At 41.1% G+C, this 23,360-nt stretch overlaps 1 protein-coding gene and 1 pseudogene across 2 annotated transcripts in view; both read right to left on the minus strand.

Moving 5' to 3' along the window:
• The window catches only part of LOC126931509 (neuroblastoma breakpoint family member 3-like), an 833,099-nt pseudogene that overhangs the window by 322,487 nt on the left and 487,252 nt on the right, over window positions 1-23,360 (minus strand). The window lies entirely within an intron of this gene.
• Window positions 1-23,360, minus strand: part of RNF115 (ring finger protein 115) — a 146,153-nt gene that overhangs the window by 47,656 nt on the left and 75,137 nt on the right. Inside the window, exon 3 of the mRNA XM_050751184.1 lies at window positions 378-436. Within this exon, the coding sequence (XP_050607141.1) occupies window positions 378-436 (59 nt within the window). The remainder of the gene's footprint in view (window positions 1-377; window positions 437-23,360) is intronic.

The raw sequence follows: 23,360 nt of genomic DNA on the forward strand, positions 1-23,360 counted from the left end.
GGTCACTAAAAACCAACTAATAATCTAAGATAAGCCCCCAAGTCTCAGCTAATAAATGAAAACTTACCAGATTTACTCTGACATGCGTACAGTTGTACATGGAATGCCACATACAATCAGAAGCAGTGCATATCACCACATCTGCTATCTTATTACTTTCCAAATTTTCCCATTTTTCTTTCTTTTTCCTCTCCCATTCTTCTGCCCTCTTTTGTGCAAGCTCATGCACTCACTGACACTCTCTTTGTCTCTCTCTCTCACTCTCGCTCTCTCTGTAGAGTGTAAGTTATAAAACAAATTCAATTTACTCAGTCCATGCTGAGAGAAAATAGTTTTGATAATATAATGTCTGACTTATTCATGAGCTTGTACAATACCTGGAATCATCTGTCACTTCTTCAATAAAGCCTGATTCACATCTGGGACAAATATATTCCTATAAAAGAAAGGAAGAAACAAAAATTTTTCATTAGAAAGCTAAGTGAGATCTGTAGTTTCAGAATAACATGCAGTATACAAGCTGAGGCTCTGAAATGCGGTATGTACTTGCTGACTCGAGTAGTATTTTTTTTTCTTTTGTGATCTGTCACCCAGGCTGGACTGCAGTGGTATGATCATGGTTCACTGCAACCTCGATCTCCCAGGTTCAAGAGATCCTCCTGCCTCAGCCTTCAGAGTAGCTAGGACCACAGGCATATGCCAACATGCCTAATTTTTTTTATTTTTTGTAGAGGATGAGGTCTTGCTATGTTGCCCAAGCTGATCTCAAACTCCTGAACGGATCTTCCTGCCTCAACCTCCCAAAGTGCTGGAATTATAGGCATAAGCCACTGAGCCCAGGCTAGTTTCTTCTTTTTTCTTTTTCTTTTCTTTTCTTTTCTTTTTTTTTTTTTGAGACAGAGTTTCGTTTTTGTTGCCCAGGCTGGAGTGTGCAATGGCATGATCTCGGCTCACGGCAACCTCCACCTCCTGGGTTCAAATTATTCTCCTGCCTCAGCTTCCCAAGTAGCTGGGATTACAGGCATGCACAAACACGCTCAGCTAATTTTGTATTTTTAGTAGAGATGAGGTTTTTCCACGTTGGTCAGGCTAGTCTCGAACTCCTGACCTCAGCTGATCCACCTGCCTAGGCCTCCCAAAGTGGTGGGGTTACAGGCATAAGCCACCATACTCAGCCTTCTTTTTTTTTTTTTTTTTTTTTTTTTTTTGAGATGGAGTCTTAACTCTCTTGCCCAGGACCTCAGGAGCTAGAGTGCAATGCAATGGCATGATCTCGGCTCACTGCAACCTCCACCTCCTGGGTTCAAGTGATTCTCCTGCCTCAGCCTCCTGAGTAGCTGGGATTATAAGCTCCTGGCTAATTTTTGTATTTTCAGTAGAGACGGGGTTTCACCATGTCGGTCAGGCTGGTCTCAAACTCCTGACCTCAGGTGATCCACCCGCCTCGGCCTCCCAAAGTGCTGGGATTACAGGCATAAGCAACCACGCCCAGTCCAGTACCGGCCTAGTTTTTTCTATTATACTCTGGCAAATACGGAATTCCATAAAATATTTGCAGAATTGTTTCACAGCTACCTAAGTGGTTTCCACTGACAGCTGAAAGGTAGAGTGCCAAAGATTTTTTTCTTTATTTTAAAATTTAGGTTATTCATTTATTTATTTTGAGACGGAGTTTCGCTCTTATTGCCCAGACTGGAGTGCAATGGTGCGATCTTGGCTCACCACAACCTCCGCCTCCCGGGTTCAAGCGATTCTCCTGCCTCAGCCTTCCAAGTAGCTGGGATTACAGGCATGCACCACCACGCCCAGCTAATTTTGTATTTTTAGTAGAGACTAGAGACGGGGTTTCTCCATGTTGGTCAAGCTGGTCTTGAACTCCCGACCTCAGGTGATCCCCCCACCTCAGCCTCCCAAAGTGCTGAGATTACAGGCGTGAGCCACTGCGCCCAGCCTATTTTTTTTTTTTTTTAGACGGGGTTTTGCTCTTGTTGCCCAGGCTGGAGTGCAATGGCATGGTCTTAGCTCACTGCCATCTCTCCCTCCCAGGTTCAAGCCATTCTCCTGCCTCAGCCTCCCAAGTAGCTGGGATTATAGGCACCTGCCACCATGCCAAGCTAATTTTGTATTTTTAGTAGAGACGGGGTTCTACCATGTTGGTCAGGCTGGTCTCGAACTCCTAATCTCAGGTGATCTGCCCACCTTGGCCTCCTAAAGTGGTGGGATTACAGGCATGAGCCACCACGCCTGGCCTAAAATTTAGGTTTTTTTTTTTAATTAGAATGAATTCATCGTCTAATTTTCTCTTCAAATCTAACAAAAAAAGCTCCACTATACATATCTCAAAGCAGTAAAATATTATGATAATGACAGGTATAGAAACCACTACTTTTAGGCTGGGCGTGGTGGCTCACACCTGTAATCCTAACACTTTGGGAGGCCAAGGTGGGCGGATCACTTGAGGTCAGGAGTTCAAGACCACCCTTGCCATCAGGGTGAAATTCCATCTCTACTAAAAATGTAAAATTAGCTGGGGTGTGGTGGCGTGTGCCTGTAGTTCCAGTTACTTGGAAGGCTGAGGCAGGAAAACTTCCTGAACCCAGGAGGCAGAGGTTACAGTGAGACCAGATAGTGCTGTTGCACTCCAGCCTGGGCAACAGATCCAGACCCTGTCTCAAAAAAAAAAAGTAAGAAACTGCTACTTTTTACTATGTAAAGAAAGAGACTGCTACTTTTTACTATACATACAAGAAACATAAAACTGGGCCGGGCATGGTGGCTCATGCCTGGAATCCCAGCACTTTGGGAGGCCAGGCAGGTGGATCATCTGAGGTCGGGAATTTGAGATCAGCCTAACCAACATGGAGAAACTCCATCTCTACTTTAAAAAAAAAAAAAAAAAATTACAAAATTAGCCGTGGTGGCACATGCCTGTAATCCCAGCTATTCAGGAGGCTAAGGCAGGACAATCGCTTGAACCTGGGAGGCGGAGGTTGCAGTGAGCCAAGATTGCGCCATTGCACTCCAGCCTGGGCAACAAAAGCGAAACTCCACCTCAAAAAAAAAAAAAAAAGAGAGAGAGAGACATAAACTGAGTAACAGCATAAATCAATTTGTAGACTAGGAACAATGAAGCGGTACAATATTTCTATTCTAATCTATCTTCTGTTTATCAATGATTCCAAATAAAACCTAACATTCTCAAATACCCTACAGAAATGACAATTCAAATAACCAAAACAATTCCATTAAGTCAATTTCTATTTCCTTCAATAATAAATCTTTCTTTTAAATAGTATTAAGCGTTGGGGATAAGAATACACTTTAGACACTACCTTATAGTAATTTTTTAAAGTATATTTTAACTACCTATGAAAATAGATCTGGGAAACATTTTTTTTTAACCTCATCCTGGACTCCAAAGGCACAGGAAAGACATTTTCAACCATTTTCTTTCTTATTTATTTATTTATTTATTTTTGAGACAGGATCTCACTCTGTTGCCCAGGCTGGAGTGCAGTGGCACAATTTTGGCTCACTGCAGCCTTGACTTCCAGGGCTCAGGCAATCCTCCTGGTCTCAGCTGGGACCACAGGCACACACCATGGCCAGCTATTTGTATTTTTGGCAGAGATAAGGTCTCGCCACGTTGCCCAGGCTGGTCTGGAAGAACTCCTGAGCTCAAGCAATCTGCCCACCTTGGCCTCCCAAAGTGCTGGAATTACAGGCATGAGATACTGTGCCCAGTTCAAGTATTTTCTTATGCCCTATAGTTTCTGAACCCAAAATTTTGTTTTACCTGAAGATGATGTAAGCTGTATTTGACTCTTCAAAGAAAGACAGGATGGCAATTCAAACACTCAAATGCTTTTTTTCTAAAGAGATGGGGTCTCATTCTGTCACCAAGAGTGGTGTGCAGTGGCACAATCACGGCTCATGGCAGCCTCAAACTCCTGTGCTCAAGTGATCCTCCCAAAGTGCGGGGATTACAGGCATAACCCACCATGCCTGGCCCTCAAATGCTTTTTAAAAAGGAAAAAAAAAATCCCTCATGTCAAAAAGATTAGTTTCTTGAGGAGACAGTCAAACCAAGAAACAGCGAATCTAATACAATAATTGCTATAATCAATGAACACTGGAAACAGAAACAAATACAGAGTTTGCCTGGGAGAACTAGGGAAAGCTCTGACTGAAACACACACCTAAAATAATTTGTCCAATGAAAAAGGAAATAATAGGTTTAGGACCATGATGATCGAAAACAGCATGCATGGAGGTTGGGAGTGGTATGAATGTGGATATGCAGACAGGCAGATAGGGGTCAGAATGTAGCAAACTTTAGATAACTATTAATATCAACTTTACCTTCAGGATCAGAAACTCAACCTTTTTTCCCCACTACACACATGAAGGATGAGACACATTCACAACAGGCATACTGTAAACTACTCCAGAAATAAAGTAATCTGAGAACCACATAAATCCCTGAGTCCTCCTCTACTCCTTCATCCGCTACCCTCCCAGAAAGCTGCAACTCCCTCCCTTTCTCTCCCATTAAGAAAACTTATCTGGTTAGGCGTGGTGGCTCACACCTACAATCCTAACACTTTGGGAGGCTGAGGCGGGAGGATTGCTAGAGCTCAGGAGTTTGAGACCAGCCTGGGCAACATAGTGAGACCTCGTCTCTACAAAAATTTAAAAATTAGCCAGGCATGATGGCACATGCCTGTAGTCCCAGCTACTTGGGAAGCTGAGGCCAAAGGATCGCTTGAGCCCAGGAGGTTGAGGCTGCAGTGAGCTGTGATGGCACAACTGCACTATAGTCTGGGTGAGAGTGAGACTCTGTATCAAAAAAAAAATATATATATATATATACACACACACACACACATATATACACATACACACATACATACACGAGTGTATCTGAACGCCGAATGCAAATGAGACTGATTTTGCAAAGCTAACCTTATCTATTCTAATGTCTAAGATTAAATTCAAAAAAAGAGTCAATAGTAAAATGAAATCACAGTGCTAGGCCCTCTTTCTTCTCTCTCCCTCTCTCACTCATTCCTATTGCTTTAAATATCTCTATATGCCAACTCCCCCCAAATGTATATCTCTATCCCATGCCAGTCTTCTGAATTCCAGACTCACTCACTCTTATATGTATGTGCTCTCACACGCTTTTTCTCTCTTACACACACCCCCCCTCAAGACGTGGCATACCAGTTTGCTCATACTAGAAACCCAGGGGTCATTCCTAACGCCTCTCTTTCACCTCCCACCATCAAATCCTGGTACTCCAAACACAAACACATTTCCCAAATCTACATACTCCTTGTGCCGCTGCCGCTACCTTAACCCAAGCCAGTACTGGCTCTGAGCACTAAATATCTTCCCCTCTTTTTTTTTTTTTTTTTTTTTGATGAAGTCTCGCTCTGTCACTCAGGCTGGGGTGCAGTGGCACCATCTTGGCTCACTGCAATCTTTGCCTCCTGGGTTCAAGCAATTCTCCCACCTTAGCCTCCAGAGTGGCTGGGATTACAGGCATGTGTCACCACACCCGGCTAATTTTTGTATTTTTAATAGAGACGGTGTTTCACCACGTTGGCCAGGCTGGTCTCGAACTCCTGACCTCAAGTGATCCGCCTGCCTCAGCCTCTCAAAGCGCTGGAATTACAGGCCTGGGCCACCACGCCCAGCCTGAGTATCTTCCCTCTTAAGTCGTGTCCTGCTTCTCATTTAGTCCTTTCCAATCTAAAATCAAAAAAGAACCATCTTTTTTAAAGCATAAAACAGACCACGTCACTACCCAGCTTAAAATCTTTCAATTATTTACAAAAACACTTAAAATTAAATTCTTTAACACGATTTACAGGGCTGGTCTGTGCTCAACTTGACAATCTCATTCTAGACTACCCACCTCTCCCCTCCCTCAGTGTGTTCTAGCCACAAACTAGCCTTCTTTTGATTCTTCGAACTCATCAAGCTCAGCATTGCCCAAAAGCTTCCTGTAACTAGAACACTATTTCCCTTTCTGTATGGCAAGGGGCGTCTAATTTCTTTCTTTCTTTTTTTTTTTTTTGGAGACAGAGTCTCACTCTGTCGCCCAGACTGGAGTGCAGTGGTGTCATGTCGGATGGGGATCACATGAAGTCCCCACTTCACATGGTCCCAGTCACGGCTCTGTGTCCGGAATGTATTCCTTCCGGTGGGTTCTTGGTCTCACTGACTTCAACAATGAAGCCGCGGACCCTCGCGGTGAGTGTTACACTTCTTAAAGATGGTGTGTCTGGAGTTTGTTCCTTCAGATGTTCAGATGTGTCCAGCGTTTATTCCTTCCGGTTGGTTCGTGGTCTCGCAGACTTCAGGAGTGAAGTCGCAGACCTCCGCAGGAAGTGTCACAGCTCTTAAAGGTTGCGCCTCTGGAGTTGTTCCTCCTGGTGGATTCCTGAGTTCGCTGGCTTCAGGAATGAAGCCACAGACCCTCCAGGTGAGTGTTTCAGCTCATAAAGGTAGTGCGGCCCCAAAGAGTGAGCAGCAACAAGATTTACTGCCAGGAGCGAAAGAACAAACTTTCCACTACTTGGAAGGCGACCCGAGCGGGTTGCTGCACTGGGCTGAGGATGGCCCGCTTTTATTCCCTTATTTGTCCCCATCCACATCCCGCTTGATTGGTTCATTTTACAGAGCGCTGATTGGTCCATTTTATAGAGTGCTGATTGGTACCTTTCTACAGAGTGTTGATTGGTGTGTTTACAATCCTTTAGCTAGACACAGAGCTGCTGACTGGTGCATTTACAATGCTTTCGCTAGACACAAAAGTCCTCCAAGTCCCCACCCAATCTAGAAGCTCAGCTGGCTTCGCCTCCTCAGTTCTAGGAACCAAGCTGTCAACCACTACAGCTCCTTCACAGGAACATGACACTTCAGAGATATAAATCAAACTGTAGAAGTGCTCTGTGGTGGCCGGGCGCGGTGGCTCAAGCCTGTAATCCCAGCACTTTGGGAGGCCGAGACGGGTGGATCACGAGGTCAGGAGATCGAGACCATCCTGGCTAACACGGTGAAACCCCATCTCTACTAAAAAATACAAAAAACTAACTGGGCGAGGTGGCGGGCGCCTGTAGTCCCAGCTACTCAGGAGGCTGAGGCAGGAGAATGGCGTAAACCCGGGAGGTGGAGCTTGCAGTGAGCTGAGATCCAGCAACTGCACCCCAGCCTGGGCGACAGAGCAAGACTCCGTCTCAAAAAAAAAAAAAAAAAAAAAAAAAAAAAGAAGTGCTCTATGGTTCTTCCTGTCATTTGGAAGTGACAAGTACTCCTTCCATTTATAAGCAACAATCAAAGCTTTCTCAATAGTTATATTTTGATTTCAGGGAAGAAAAGCCAAAACTCTTCCCAAATGCTCTGTTAATTATTCTTGATAAAAGTAGCTAATTATAAAATAAACATCACAGCCTGGAATATCCTCCTGCAATCAACATTACAGAAACAACAGAGAACTTTTTAGAATATACAAGATCTTCATTCTCTAATTATCAAAGTAAAAAATGCACATTTGTATCTTACATACTTTAGTAGTCTGATTTCAGAACGAAGTCTGGTCTCAGAAAACTATTTCACTTCCATTTCTTTAATCTGCCTCTTAGATACTTGGAAACCCCAAAATGATACTCTAAAGATACTGTATTTCCTGTTTCTAGATTTTCCTTATAAAGGCTTCGTATCACTCCACTTACTAGTACCACTTTTCTTCTGGATTCACACAAGTCACTAGCTTTCCCATGATTTCCAGCTATGTTAAGGGTCCACCCCTTCACTCTAAGAGCTCAAAAACTCTATCAATTGCTTCAAACTAATCAACAGACAAGGCGTTAGATGAGGACAGAAATGAAATAAGATTGGTTATAAGCTGATAATTGTTGAAACTGTATACATATAGATTCGTTATATTATTCTGTCTACACATTTTGTGATAGAAAATACACAAAAATTTGCCATCTTAACCTTTTTTTTTTTTTCTGAGACAGGGTCTCCCTCTGTCACCCAAGCTGGAGCGCAGAGGCATCATCTCAACTCATTGTAACTTCTGCTTCCTGAGACTACAGGTGCATGCCACTGCACCCAGCTAATTTTTGTATTTTTTGTAGACATGAGGTTTCACCATGTTGCCCAGGCTGGTCTTGAACTCCTAAGCTCAAGCAATCTGCCGGCCTCAGCCTCCCAAAATACTGGGATTACAGGCATGTGCCACCACACTCGGTCCACATTAACCATTTTTAAGTGTAACAGAAGTGTTAAGTATATTCACATTGCTGTGAAACATCTCCAGAATCTTCTCATCTTGCAAAACTGAAACTCCATACCCATTAAACAACAACAACCCATTTCTCCCCTTCATTCCCTGGTAACCACCATTCTACCTCTGTTTCTATGAATTTGTAATTTTTGATACTGACACCAACAACCCAACTGTCCCACAGAACTGATGATTATAGTTTCTTTTGAAAAAAATAGAAATTGACTCTCCCAGTCTTAAAACGTGAAAAACTTACATTTGTCTTATCTGAGTTCCTTTCTCAGGAAACCATCAGGTATCCCAGATATATCAAGGAACTGAAACTTACCAGATCACTGCATCTAAATAATGAAACCTCAGACCCCTCAACACATCATGACTGCCTAAGTGACCTCCTGCTTCCTGTTGACCAACTTCTCTTCCTTATCTCTCCCTAATTCCTGTTTTCCTGCATGTAGTTACAGCTCTTCCCTGCTATATAAGCCCTTAATTTTAGTCAGCCTGGGAGATGGATTTGAGACTGAGTTCCTGTCTCCTCAGCTACAGCACCCAATTAAAACCTCCTTCCCTGGCAATACTCATTGTCTCAGTGACTGGCTTTCTGTGCAGCAAGCAGCATGACCGAGAATACACCCCTGGTGTTTCAGTAATAATACCTAATATAAGTGAAAACATACAGTATTTGTCTTTTTTTGACTGATTTATTTCACTTAATATCCTCAAGGTTCACCCACACTGCAGTATGTGACAGATTTCCTTTTTAAGGCTAAATAATATTCCATTGTGTGTATATACCATATTTTATTTATTCATCAAGGACATCTGGGTTGTTTTCACCTCACAGCTATCCTGAATGTACTGCTATTAGCATAGGTGTGAAAATATCTCTGAGGCCCTGCATTGAATACTTCTAGATACATACACAGAAGTGAGTTTGCTGGATTACATAGTAATTCTATTTTTAATTTTTTGAGGAACTGCCATGCTGATTTCCATCACAGTTGCACCATTTTACAGTCCCACTAACAGTGCACAAGAATGGTTCCAATTTCTCGTAATCTTCACTAACACTCATAATTCCCTGTTTGTTTTTTAATAGAAGGCATCCTAATGGGTGTGAGGTGATATCTCATTGTGGTTTTGATCTCTCTGATGATTAGTGATGTTGATCTCTCTGATGATTAGTGATATTGAACATCTTTTCAAATGCGTCTTGACCACTGGTTTATTATCTTTGGAGAAATGACTATTCAAGTCATTTGCCTATTTTTTCATCTGTATATTTGATCTTTTGTTGTTGAGTTGTTGTTCTTTCTACTTCCTGGACATTAATACTTTAACAGATACACAATTTACAAACATTTTCTCCCATTCCACAGGTTGCCTTTTCAAGTTGACTGTGTTCATTGATGCACCACAGTTTTTAAGTTTTATACAGTCCCATTTGTCTGTTTTTGCTTTTGTTGCCTGTGTTTATGGTGTCATATGCAAGAAATCACTGCCAAATCCAAAATCATAAAGCCTTTCCCCTAAGTTTTCTTTTAGGAGCTTTACAGTTTTAGGTCTTATGTTTAGGTCCTTAATCCACTTTGGGTTAATTTTTATATATAGCGTAAAATATGAGTCCAAATTTTTGTTTTGCATGTGGAAGTCCAGTTTTCCCAACACTATTGGTTGAAGAGACTGTCCTTGCTCCACAGAGTGGTCCTGGCACCCCTGTCCAAGATCATCTGACCACATATGCAAGGGTTTATTTCTGGAGTCTCTATTCCATTGTCTATATGTCTGTTGTTATGCCAGTACCACACCAGTTTTATTACCGTAGCTTAGTAATATATTTTGAAATCAGAAAGTTTGAGTCCTCCAGCTTTGTTCTTCTTTTTCAAAACTGTTTTGCCTATTAGCGGTACCTTGAGATTCCAAATTAATTTTGGGATGAAACTTTTATTTGCAAAAAAAAATGCTGTTGGGATTTTGATAGGTATTCTGTTGAATCTGTAGATTGCTGTGGGCAGAATTCATATCCTAACAATATTAAGTCTTCCAATCCATGAACACAGGATGTCTTTCTATTTATTTGTAAGCTCTTTAATTCTTTTCAGCAGTATTTATGTTTTGTTTTTCGTGTTTTTTGAGACGGAGTCTCGCTCTGCCACCCAGGCTGGTAGTGCAGTGGCGCGATCTCGGCTCACTGCAAGCTCTGCCTCTCAGGTTCACGCCATTCTCCTGCCTCAGCCTCCCAAGTAGCTGGGAGTACAAGTGCCTGCCATCATGCCCAAGCTAATTTTTGTATTTTTAGTAAAGATGGGGTTTCACCATGTTGGCCAGGATGTTCTCAATCTCTTGACCTCGTGATCCACCTGCCTCGGCCTCCCAAAGTGCTGGGATTACAGGCATGAGCCACTGCAGCCGGCCTCAGGGTTTTCAACAAATAAAATCATATCATCTGTGAACAAAGATAATTTTACTTCTTCCTTTCTAATTTGGGTGATTTTAAGTTCTTTTTCTTGCCTAAATTGGCTCTGGTCAGGACTCTTAATACTATGTTGAAATAGTGGTGGCAAGAATGGGCATCTTTGCCATGTTCCTGATATTAGGGGGAAAGCTTTCGGTCTTTTACCACTGAATAAGATGTTCACTGTGGGCTTTTTTTTTTTGTCGGGTAGGGGGGTAGGTGAGGGTGGGAAGGGTCTTGCTCTGTTGCCCAGACTGAAATGCAGTGGTACAATCTTGGCTGACTGCAGGCTCAACCAATCCTCCCACCAAAGCCTCCCAAGTAGCTAGGACTATAGGCGTACATCACCATGCCTGACTAATTGTGTTTATTTTTTGCAGAGATTAGGTCTCACTTTGTTGCCCAGGCTGGTCTCAAACTCCTGGACTCAAGCGATCCTCCCACCTTGGCCTCCCAGAGTGCTGGAATTATAGGCATAAGCCAACACACCCAGGCCACTGTGGGCTTTTCATAAATGCACTTTGATATGCTGAGTTTCCTTCTATTCCTAGTTTGTTGAGTGTTTTTATCATGAAAGGGTGCTGGATCTGTCAAATGCTTTTTCTGCATCAATTGAGATGATCATACAGTTTTTTGTCCTTTATTCTGTTAATGTGGTATTCTCTTTACTTTGATGTATTTGAAATTTTCCATGATAAAGTTTGTTTTGTTGTTAAGTTACAACAGTCTGAGAAACGTAGTTGGGTCAAGAAACAGTTAACCAAACCATATACTGAGCAAACTTGTGGCCATTTAAAGTAGAAGATCAGAAGTAATTTGTTACGTTAGAATTAAGGAGGGAAGTCTACCTATATTTACCAAACACATTTTGTGCTTGACACTGTGCTATTCCACTTAACCACTCTGTGAGGTAAATATTGTTACTGCTATTTTACAGACAAAAAAATGAAGGAAAAAATTGTTTGTGCCCAGATGACCTTCCAGAGACAGCCCCAATAAGATCTCTCAGCCCATATATTCTTCTGCAATGTGACCTTCCCACTCCCTTTAAAGACATGGAGTCTATTTCTCAAGTCCCTTGAATCTGGGAGGCCCTGTGACTTCTTTGATACAATACTGTACCAGTTCCAAAGCCCTTAACTGCCTGGCAACTTCTACTTCCTAACTCTTGGAACCCTGAGCAGCCACATAAGTTTAGGCTACTCTGATGGATAGACAGGCCATCTCAAAGAGCACAGAGACATCAGACAAGTAAAAGGAAAAAACCATCTTAGATCCAGCCTAGGGCAGAGTCTTCAGATGGCCCCATCTCCAGGTACCATCTGACCACAACCACATGAAAGACCTTAAGGGGAGAAGTGTCCAGTTGAACCCTGTCAATCCACAGAAACATGAGAGATAATAATAAGTTATTGTGTTAAGCCACTACATTTTGGATAGACTTGTTAGGCAATAATAGAAAACCAGAACATAGCCCAAGGGATGAAAAGGAGCTTTAGGCCAGGCATGGTGGCTCACGCCTATAATCCCAGCCCTTTGGGAGGTTGAGGCAGGCGGATCACAAGGTCAGGAGATTGAGAACATTCTGGCTAACACGGTGAAACCCCATCTCTACTAAAAATACATAAAAATTAACTGGGCGTGGTGGTGGTAGCCTGTAGTCCCAGCTACTCGAGAGGCTGAGGCAGGAGAGTAACGTGAACCCGGGAGGTGGCGCTTTCAGTGAGCCGAGATTGCGCCACTGCACTCCAGCCCGGGCACAGCGCGGAGTGCAGAGCAAGACTCCGTCTCAAAAAAAAAAAAAAAAAAAATGAAAGAAAGAAAAGAAAAGGAGCTTTAAACCTTGGTCTTTCTTGAATCCAAAATTCCATCTTCTTTTCATTACACCATGTTGATTGAAAATAACTATGCTTTTAAAAGGCACAGTGTCTCACGCCTATAATCTCAGCACTTTGGAAGGCCAAGGAGGGAGGATCACTTGAGGCCAGGAGTCTGAGGCCGGCCCAACATGGCAAAACCCCGTCTCTACTAAAAATATAAAAATTAGCCAGGCATGTTGGCACACGCCTGTAATCCCAGCTACTCTGAAGGCTGAGGCAGGAGAATTGCTTGAACCCAGGAGGCAGAGGCTGCCGTGAGTGAAAGAGTAAGACTCCATGTCAAAAAAAAAAAAGAAAAAGAAAAGAAAAGAACTATGCTTTTAAAGGAACACTAAATCAAGAATAATAATGAATCAAATGCCAGTTATATGTCAGGCACTATGGAAATCTATCCTACACTCACATATTAATACGTCAAGTCTTCACAACAAACCTCTCCCCAAAATATTTCCAATGTATACAGTCAAAAAATCTTACCCCTCAAAATTCAGTAACTAATTTCTTTTTTTTAAAACTGAGACAGGGTCTCACTCTGTTGCCCAGGCTGGAGTGCAATGGCACGATCTCGGCTCACTGCAACCTCTGCCTCCCCGGCTCCAGAAATTCTCCCACCTCAGCCCCCAAGTAGCTGGGACTACAGGCATGTACCACTACGCCCAGCTAACTTTTGTAATTTTTTGTAGAGATGTTTTGCCATGTTGCTCAAGCTAGTCTCGAACTCCTGAGCTCAAGCAATCCTCCCATGTCAGCCTCCCAAAGTGCTGGGATTACAGGCGAGAGCCACCACGCCCGGCCGAGTCATTTCTATCATTCCATCTGTAAAAGAAAAGCGTAACAAAAAACCTAAGTTACTTACCTAGAATCATTGGAAACAGGAACCCAATTGTTTCCAGCAAACTAAGTTGCTCTCCCCCTAGGATCTAAAAGATTACTGTAAACAACTCTAGTGAAGATACTCAGTAGCAGGTTCTGAATCAAGAACAACTCCTTAAGCATAGCTTAGTCCTGATGCTAACCCACATAAAAGAACAGGCCGGCCCGGCGCAGTGGCTCACGCCTGTAATCCCAGCACTCTGGGAGGCCGAGGCGGGAGGATCACGGGGTCAGGCAATCGAGACCATCCTGGCTAACACGGTGAAACCCCTTCTCTACTAAAAATACAAAAAAAAAAAAAATAGCCAAGCATGGTGGCAGGCGCCTGTAGTCCCAGCTACTCGTGAGGCTGGGGCAGGAGAATGGCGTGAACCTGGGAGGCGGAGCTTGCAGTGAGCCGAGATGGCACCACTGCACTCCAGGCTGGGCGACAGAGCAAGACTCTGTCTCAACAAAAAACAACAACAACAAAAAGAACAGGCCAAGAGGACACAAAGCACTAGAAATATAGGAAGGAAAGGGAAAGGGTGGTTTTAATGCATTATTTTCTTTTGCCTCCAGTATTTCAAAGGATTAGTTATCACAATATGTGACATCTTAGAGGACAAGGAGCTACAAATTCAGACCTATTTATATCAGGTCACATAATGTGAAATTTACATATTCTTGAACCCTATACAAGTTTGTATCCAATACATATTCAGTGCATCAAATGTAATATAAAGACTTACTACTTATTTCCTAATTTCACAGCTATGTTTTCCTACCTCTTCATTATCAACTCAAAGTGTTTATTTTATCTAAAACAGAAGTTCCAATGGTGATTAAAGTGTCAAAACAAAAAAAAAGCCCATTTTCTGTCTAGTCTGACAGTTACAATACTGTTAGACACATTCTATTGTTCATATTCTCTTTGAGTATCGCATGGCAAGACAGTCAGAAATTCCTAATTAGAAGAATTAAGAACACAAAATTTTTGCTACACATCACAGCTTCTAGGCCAGTACCCAAAATACTTTTAATCTGATGCTAAGTCTCATCACTAGGTCAAAGACCCTGCTTTTTTCTAGAGACTGGTTCCCTTTACAAGCCAGGTTATACGTCCTCCTCCCTTTTCAAAAGCATCAAATGAACCCCAAAATAAAGACAACAGAACTTCTGAGTTCTGTTCCCAGTTCCACCATTATCTCAAAGTCTCTGTGAAAATCTGTTTCTAAAGTACAAATACTGTCCTCACTGACTTCTTTCTCTCACCTCTCCTTCAAGAAAATAAGGAAGACATACCTCTTATTCATTACAAGAAAGAGAAAGTTTCCAGTCTAAACATTTTGAAATTAGTCCTCTGAGCTCAAGGAGTTGTAAGCAAGTGTTCTCTTGGCTATTAATAAGGAAAAGCAGTTTACTAAAAAGGAAAACAACAGGCCACAGTTTCAGTGTTACACAAGGATACCTATACAATTTAAATACTGTTTGAAGAGCTGTGATTCAGTTCCAGGCCAATAAAACTATCTTGATTTATTTATGGTCTCACCCCTAAGAATAGTAACATTCACATTCACAACCTTTATCTTCTTTTTTTTTTTTTTTTTTTTTTTGAGACGGAGTCTCACTCTATTGCCCAGGCTGGAATGCAGTGGCACAATCTCAGTTCACTGCAACCTCCACCTCCCAGGCTGAAGCAATTCTCCCACCTCAGCTTCCCAGTAGGTGGGAATACAGGTGCCCGCCATCATGTCCAGCTAATTTTTATATTTTTAGTAGACCAATGGGTTTCACCACATTGGCCAGGCTGGTGTTGAAATCCTGACCTCAAGTGATCCACCTGCCTCAGCCTCCCAAAGTGTTGGGATTACAGGCGTGAGCCAGCGCACCCAGCCACCTTTATCATTTTGTTCCTTAATTCAGGCCATGATCGAACACTGACATTACAGATTCCAAACAGGAGTGCATAATCAACCAAGCTTCTTTAGCTCATTGTGTACCAAAGCAGAAAATCAGGTCACAAGACAAAGTGTTACTTGATACAAGCTTGATCAGATAGTCAAGAAGCCAAATTTTCTATGGAAAAAACACACGGGACTACAAGAATTACCAGAGAAAATGTTAACCTCAGACAACATAATATAGCGGAAAAGATTTATAGTGTTTTTGGCTTGCTCACACTAAAGGCAGCAAGAAAGGAAACAACCCAGTGGCATAAATATAAAATGATAAATTGAGCCAAAAAGTATAGATGATTAGCTCTGATGTGTACCACAATCGTTTAGAAAATGTATTTTCTTGCTTTTAGCTTAGGCTGACAGAATCTTGTTTCACAAAGTGACAACATTCATTCACTCAGCAAAAATTCTAAGCTGTATATTCCAAGCATTATGTAGAAAGAAAAATAACCTGGAATTAAAAGTCACTAAAATCACCTACAAAGTGTATGCTCTGATAAAATCATACTTCCCTTAACCATATTCTAGTAGTTAGGGAAGTCAAAAGGCATATAAAATGAACTTCTGAATATCCTAGTCTTAGGTACTTAGCCTCGAAATGAGAACTGAGCAATGCTTCACAACAGCGTAAGTGGTTAGAGTAATGAATGTGAAGCAAAAACAAAGCTGGACTGGTAATCATTTCAACTATGTATGTGCACTTCAAAACATCATGTTGTCTATCTTAAATGCATGCATGCATGCATGCACACACACACACACACACACACAATTGGACTGGAAACACAGAATAACCAACCAGTTGTGTGATACTGGGTAGCTCACTTCATCTAAATGAGATAGTACCTGGAATATACTAAATTCTCAACCAACTGTAGGTTCTAATAAATTATTCTGAGTGATTTGGATATGGAATATTTCTCAAACCATGTTTCACAAGATATTAACCAGTGGTTAAGGGGGAAAAAAAAACTAGATTTAGAAAAGCCTGAACTAAATATCAAACATGCTGCTTTAATGAATGATTTTTCAGAACCATTAATATGCCATTCTGTGTCACAAAAGGGGAAGTGGAGGGATGGAGATAGGGAAACAATTTGGTATGCAATATTTTACCATAATTCTGAACTCCTATTAAATCTCCTGGCACACAGTTTGAGAAACACTGATCTAGACTACTGATTCCCACACTTTTGGTTCCCATAAAGCAGTTCGATTTTTAAATTAAAAAATTGGAAACTCGCACACATTGCCAGCTTTTTTATTTTGCCAAGTATAAATTTTTTTTTAAATAACCATCTACTATCACCATCATTTCATTTTAAAAAGTACTATTTTACCATGTACCCACAGAGCAATCAGAGCTTCTGACTGAGAACTCTTAATCAAAATAAAAGTAATACTTGGAATTCTAGCACTGACTTTCCATCAATGATATAAGAGAACTTCACAAGTATGACCTAATTCAATTCACGGCAGGAACATTCAGGTCAGGAAAGATCACATACAAACTGGTTGTTAACAGTAGCCACTGACTATTGGATTAAGAAATCAATTAGTTAACTGAATAGAACTTTAAGAACAAAAGCAACATAAATGCAACCTCAAAGCAAAACAAAGAATATTCATAAAACAGTTCTAAAAAAAAAAATTATCCTAGGCCAAGTTTACCTGTTACTGAATCCCAAGTCTTCAAAAAAAAAGAAGTTTTAATTTATTTAGTCAACATTATCAGCATTATTGCTTTGTCTGATTTATAAAAGGAAAACTTTGACATTGCTTTGCATTATGTCCTCCATCCTAACATTTTCAAGACTGTTCATCATTATAAGATAAAATATGTACTAATAGTTTATAACTCATGAAGCAGATTATTTCAGGGGTAAAATCTAAATCCTAGTATGTTAGTGGCTACCACATGATCTATGTGGAAAAACTACAGAAGAAAATTTCCTTACAAAAAATCCAAAAATACTCCAAAGCTCAAATCACTAAACCGTAGCTAGCAGGAATAATCACAACTATCTCATTTTACAGACAAGGAAAATGAAGACCCTGAAAGGTTCAGTAATTTAACAGCTAAGATAAAGCATTTTTTCCCATAGTACTATAATATTATTTATATGTAATTAAAATAAATAAAATCAGCTATAAAAAGGGCTGACAACAGCTGCAAAATGAGGGCTAGTTGTTAGTTCTACAGCTTACAACAACAGTATCTCAGACCTGAAATGGGCAAAAAAGCATTTGCTCTAATCCAGAGATAGCTACATTAATATAATGTTTAAATGAAATATGAAATTTAAGTCCAGGCTCAGTGGCTCACGACTATAATCCCAGCACTCTGGGAGGCCGAGACGGATGGATCACTTGAGGTCAGGAGTTCAAGACAGGGTGAAACCCCATCTCTACTAAAAATACAAAAATTAGCTGGGCATTGTGGCGCATGCCTGTAGTCCCAGCGGCTCAGGAAGCTGAAGCAGGAGAATCTTTGAACCCGGGAGGCAGAGGTTTCAGTGAGCTGAGATCGTGCCACTGCACTCCAGCCTGGGCAACACAGAGAGCCTCCATCTCAAAAAAATAAAATAGATAAATAAATATCAAATTTAAAGAAAGCCAAAGGAGGAGAAAATATTTAAATCCTCATTTTACTACCCATTTTTCTCAACATTTTATTAATCTCCTTGCTTCTTCCTGAATATAGCTGATACAGTTTGGATATGTGTCCCCTCTAAATCTCATGTTGAAATTTGATCCCCAATGTTGGAGGTGGGGCCTAGTAAGAGGTATTTAGGTCATGGACGCAGATCCCTCACGAATGTCTTGGTGCAGTCCTTATAGGAATGAGTGATGTAGTTATTTAAGAGTGTGGTACCCCTCCCCTTTCTCTCTTGCTTGCTCTCTTGCCTTGTGGAACACCTGCTTCCCCTTGGCCTTCCACTATGACTGGAAGTTTCCTGAGGTCCCACCAGAAGCAGATGCTGGTGTAAAGCTTCTTGTACTGTCTGCAGAGTAATTAGCTAAGTAAACTTCTTTTATTTGTTTATTTTTTGTTGAGACAGAGTCTCCTTCTGTTGCCCAGGCTGGAGTGCAGTGGCAGGATCTCAGCTCACAGCAACCTCCACCTCCTGGGTTCACACAGTTCTCCTGCCTCAGTCTCCTGAGCGGCTGGGATTACAATGATGCGCCACTGCGCCCAGCCATAAACCTCTTTTAAGTTACCCAGCTTCAGTTACTCCTTTATAAGCAACACAAAATGGACTAAGACAACAGCCTAAGTACCTAGAACAGCTCCTGGAACATAGAAGGTACCAATACAGTTACTGAATAAATAAAAATGGACTGCTGTTACTGTTGCATAATCTAGTGCCTGTTATTTTAATGTTATTATCAAATACAAACTAAATTCAAAGTGCTGTACTTCACAAATAGAGTATATGTGTGTGTCCTCAAAGAAAATATTCAGAATCAATCACTCAGGAATAGAAATAGACATACTTCTGGAAACCTTTTACAGTACTAGTGTTACAGGATGAGATAGACCTATATTATACTGCTAATCTTATTAGAAACCTTAGGAACTCTGAATCTGTCCATCTAATACTGATTGCATATTAAAATAGGATGCTAATATAATATTAAAACAACTTCTCCCTATCCATTCAATCAGCATCTACACTTGATAGAGAATAATAAACCAACAATTTTAGTGATTAGTAAACTAAGGTTGAAAAATTCAGGAAATTGGCCGGGCGCAGTGGCTCACGCCTGTGATCCCAGCACTTTGGGAGGCCGAGGCGGGCGGATCACAAGGTCAGGAGATCGAGACCACGGTGAAACCCCGTCTCTACTAAAAATACAAAAAATTAGCCGGGCGCGGTGGCGGGCGCCTGTAGTCCCAGCTACTCAGGAGGCTGAGGCAGGAGAATGGCGTAAACCCAGGAGGCGGAGCTTGCAGTGAGCCGAGATCGCGCCACTGCACTCCAGCCTGGGTGACAGAGCGAGACTCCGTCTCAAAAAAAAAAACAAAAAAAACAAAAAAACAAAAAAACAAAAAAAACAAAAATTCAGGAAATTAAACATTTTTATGATTCTCACTTATTAATATTACTTTCAACCACTTTTTTATTGCTATAGGTATCTGTAAATATTCATGGGGTACATGTGATATTTTGGTACATGCATACCAAGTCAGGGTATTTAGGGCATCCATCACTTTGAATATTTATCATTTCCATGTGCTGGGAACATCTGAAATCCTCTCATCTAGCTATTTTGAAATATACATTGTTGTTAACTTTAGTCATTCTACTCTGCCATCAAACATCAGAACTTATTCCTTCCATCTAATTTTATGTTTATACCCATTAATCAACCTCTCTTTATCCACATGCCTCACACCCTCTACCTTCACACACCCTTCCAGCCTTAGATATCATTCCATTCTCTACCTGCATGAAATCAACTTTTTTAGCTCCCACATATGAGTGAGAATATGCAATATCTGTCTTTCTGTGCCTGGTTTATTTCACTTAACATAATAACCTCCAGTTCCATCCATGTTGCTACAAATGGCATGACTTCATCCTTTCTTATGGCCAAATAGTATTCTGTTGCATATATACACACACCACATTTTCTTTATCCATTCATCCATTGATGGATACTCTGATTCCATCTTTGCTACTGTGAACAGTACTACAATGAACATGGAAGTGCAAGTATCGCTTTGATACACTGATTTCTTCTCTTCTGGATAAATACCCAGTAGTGGGATTGCTGGATTGTATGGTAGTTTTTAGTTTTTTTGAAAAATATCCACTCTGTTTTCCACAGCGACTACACTAATTTACATTCTCATCAACAGTGTTTAAGAGTTCCCTTTCTTCCACATTCTCATCAGCATCTGTTATTTTTGTCTTTTTAATAATGGCCATTCTAACTGGGGTATAATGATATCTCATTCTGGTTTTGGTTTGCACTTCTCTGATGATCAGTGATGTTGAGCACTGTTTCATATATCTGCTGGCTATTTATATGCCTTCTATTGAGAAATGTCTATTCATGTCCTTTGCCCAACCATTATTTGGTTTTTTATTATAATGTCAACAACTCTTTAACCTAAAACATACAAATCAAGACTAGCAGTGAAAATTAATTTGCTGTTTGCCTTTTACATGTTATTAAAAAGTAAATGTACCATTTATAAATAGTTTTTGCACTATATCAGCAATTCAAATAACTACTTTTTTTTCAAACCAATGAAGCTAAGATATAAAAATTTCTATTCCTTAACCTAACTTTTCTTAACTAGGTACACTAATACCTGTAAACATTTAGCAGTGACCATATTACAAAATCAGGATCTAATAATTGGCACCATAAATTCAAAATCAGGGAACCAACAGTTTAATAAGTTTGAGAGTAAAAGTACCTCACATTAGTACTTAGAGAAGATCCTCTAAAGAAACTTTCATTCAGCAAATTCAGCCATTAATGACTAATGAAGTAACTCTGCCTACAAAGCCCATCAGCTGTTTATCTGAAAGGCAGGCAATTATGGGATGACTCCTCTACTTATAAGCTCTCATATGCAGAAATAAAGCCATATTCCACAAGAGGCTCCACTCTACCGGCCACTAACAAATGGCAAGTGGTTCATCAAACTGCTGCTTTGAGCCAACCCTTCAGTCATTAGTCTACAGGTCTGTGCTTTGTTGCTTTGTTTTCAAGGGTTTTTTTTTTTTTTTTTTTTTTGAGACAGAGTCTCACTCTGTTGCCCAGGCTGGAGTACAGTGGTACGATCTCAGCTCACTGCAACCTCCACCTCCTGAGTTCAAGCAATCATCCTCCCTCAGCCTCCCGAGTAGCTGGGATTACAGGCGTGTGCCACCACACCCAGCTAATTTTTGTATTTTTAGTAGAGACAGGTTTCACTATGTTGGCCAGGCTGGTCTCAAACTCCCGACCTCAGGTGATCTGCCCCCGTCAGCCTCCCAAAGTGCTGGTATTACAGGTGTGAGCCACTGCACCTAGACCCAGCTAATTTTTTTTATTTTATTTTATTTTATTTTATTTTATTTATTTTTTTTGGAGACAGAGTTTCGCTCTTGTTGCCCAGGCTGGAGTGCAGTAGTACAATCTTGGCTCACCGCAACCTCGGCTCACTGCAACCTCCACCTCCCAGGTTCAAGCAATTCTCCTGCCTCAGCCTCCCGCGTAGCTGAGATTACAGGCATGTACCACTACGTCCGGCTAATTTTGTATTTTTAGTAGAGATGGGGTTTCACCATGTTGGTCAGGCTGGTCTTGAACTCCTGACCTTGAGTGATCCATCTGCCTCAGCCTCCCAAAGGGCTTGGATTACAGGTGTGAGCCACGGCGCCCAGCCTGTTTTCAAGGTTTTTATGAACACTAGTACCTCCATCATTTTCAACAGGTACAAAAAGAAGAAAGCTGCAAGAAGAAAAAGCCTACAATTAAGTTTCCTTCATTCAACAAATAGTAGTTGAATATCTACTACGTATGAAGGCACTGTCCTAACACTGACGAAAAAGAAAACATCAATAATAAGAGTGGTGAGGAAATAAGAAATTTGAAGACATACAGGAATTGTCTAAAGGCCAAGTAAATCTTTGTCTTTTAGACTAAAAGACTGTGCTTAAGTAGTGAATAATAAGCAAGAAAAAAAGACCAGAGTGAATGATAAAACAGAAAAACGTTTTCCTGTATGATTAAAGGTCATTCTTAAAGAGGACAATACAATCATCTAGGGGATATTTGGGACATCTATGGAAGTGCTTTGGTTGTCACAGCAGTTAAGAAGTGCTTCTCACTATTCACAATAGCAGAGACATGGAATCAATCCAAATGCCCATCAATGAGAGGCTGGATAAAGAAAATGTGGTACATATACACCATGGAATACTATGCAGCCATAAAAACGAATGAGTGATTACTTTGCAGGGATGTGGATAGAGCTGGAAGCCATTATCCTCAGCAAACTAACATAGGAACAGAAAACCACACATCACACATTCTCATTTGTAAGTAGGAGCTAAATGATGAGAACACATGGACACATGGTGGGGAACAACACACACTGGGACCTGTGAGGGGAGCCTCAGGAAGAACAGCTAATGGATGCTGGGCTTCATACCTAGGTGATGAGTTGATCTGTGCAGCCAACCACCATGGCACACATTTACCTACACAACAAAACCTGCACATTCTGCACATGTGCCCTGGGACTTAAAATAAAAGTTGAAGAAAAAAAAAAGTGTTACTGACATTCAATTGGCAGAGGTCAGGAAAGCATAGGCAAGTCTGGCACAAAGAAATAATGTCTTTATTCTCAAACTTCCTTATGAATAGTTAACTAGATTTTTAAAATTTGTATAATTACCAAAGCCTAGAACCTAATTCCATTCTACATATAAGCACCAAATCCTTCTGCATAATTTTACTGATTTATTTATTTTTTGAGACAAGGTCTCACTCTGTCACCCAGGCTGGAGTGCAGCGGTGTGATCACGGTTCACTACAGCCTTGACCTCCTGGGCTCAGGTAATCCTCCCACCTCAGCCTCCCAGGTAGCTGGGACTTCAGGCACGTGCCACCACGCCCGGCTAATTTTTTAAAAATTTTTTTGAAGAGACAAGAGTTTTACCATGTTGCTCAGGCTAGTCTCCAACTCCTGGGCCCAAGTGATCCATCTGCCTTGGCATCCCAAAGTGCTGGGATTACAGACGTAAGCCACCGTGCCCAGTCTGTAATTTTAATATGTACTGAATGTCCAGAAAAGCAACTGCTGAATAAAGTAAGAGAAAACTGTACTTTGGGGCAGATACAGTGGCTCACGTTTGTAATCACAGCACTTTGGGAGGCCAAGGAGGAGGACAGCTTGAGCC

Source organism: Macaca thibetana, chromosome 1 (genome assembly GCF_024542745.1).
Source record: "Macaca thibetana thibetana isolate TM-01 chromosome 1, ASM2454274v1, whole genome shotgun sequence".
Lineage (NCBI taxonomy): Eukaryota > Metazoa > Chordata > Mammalia > Primates > Cercopithecidae > Macaca > Macaca thibetana.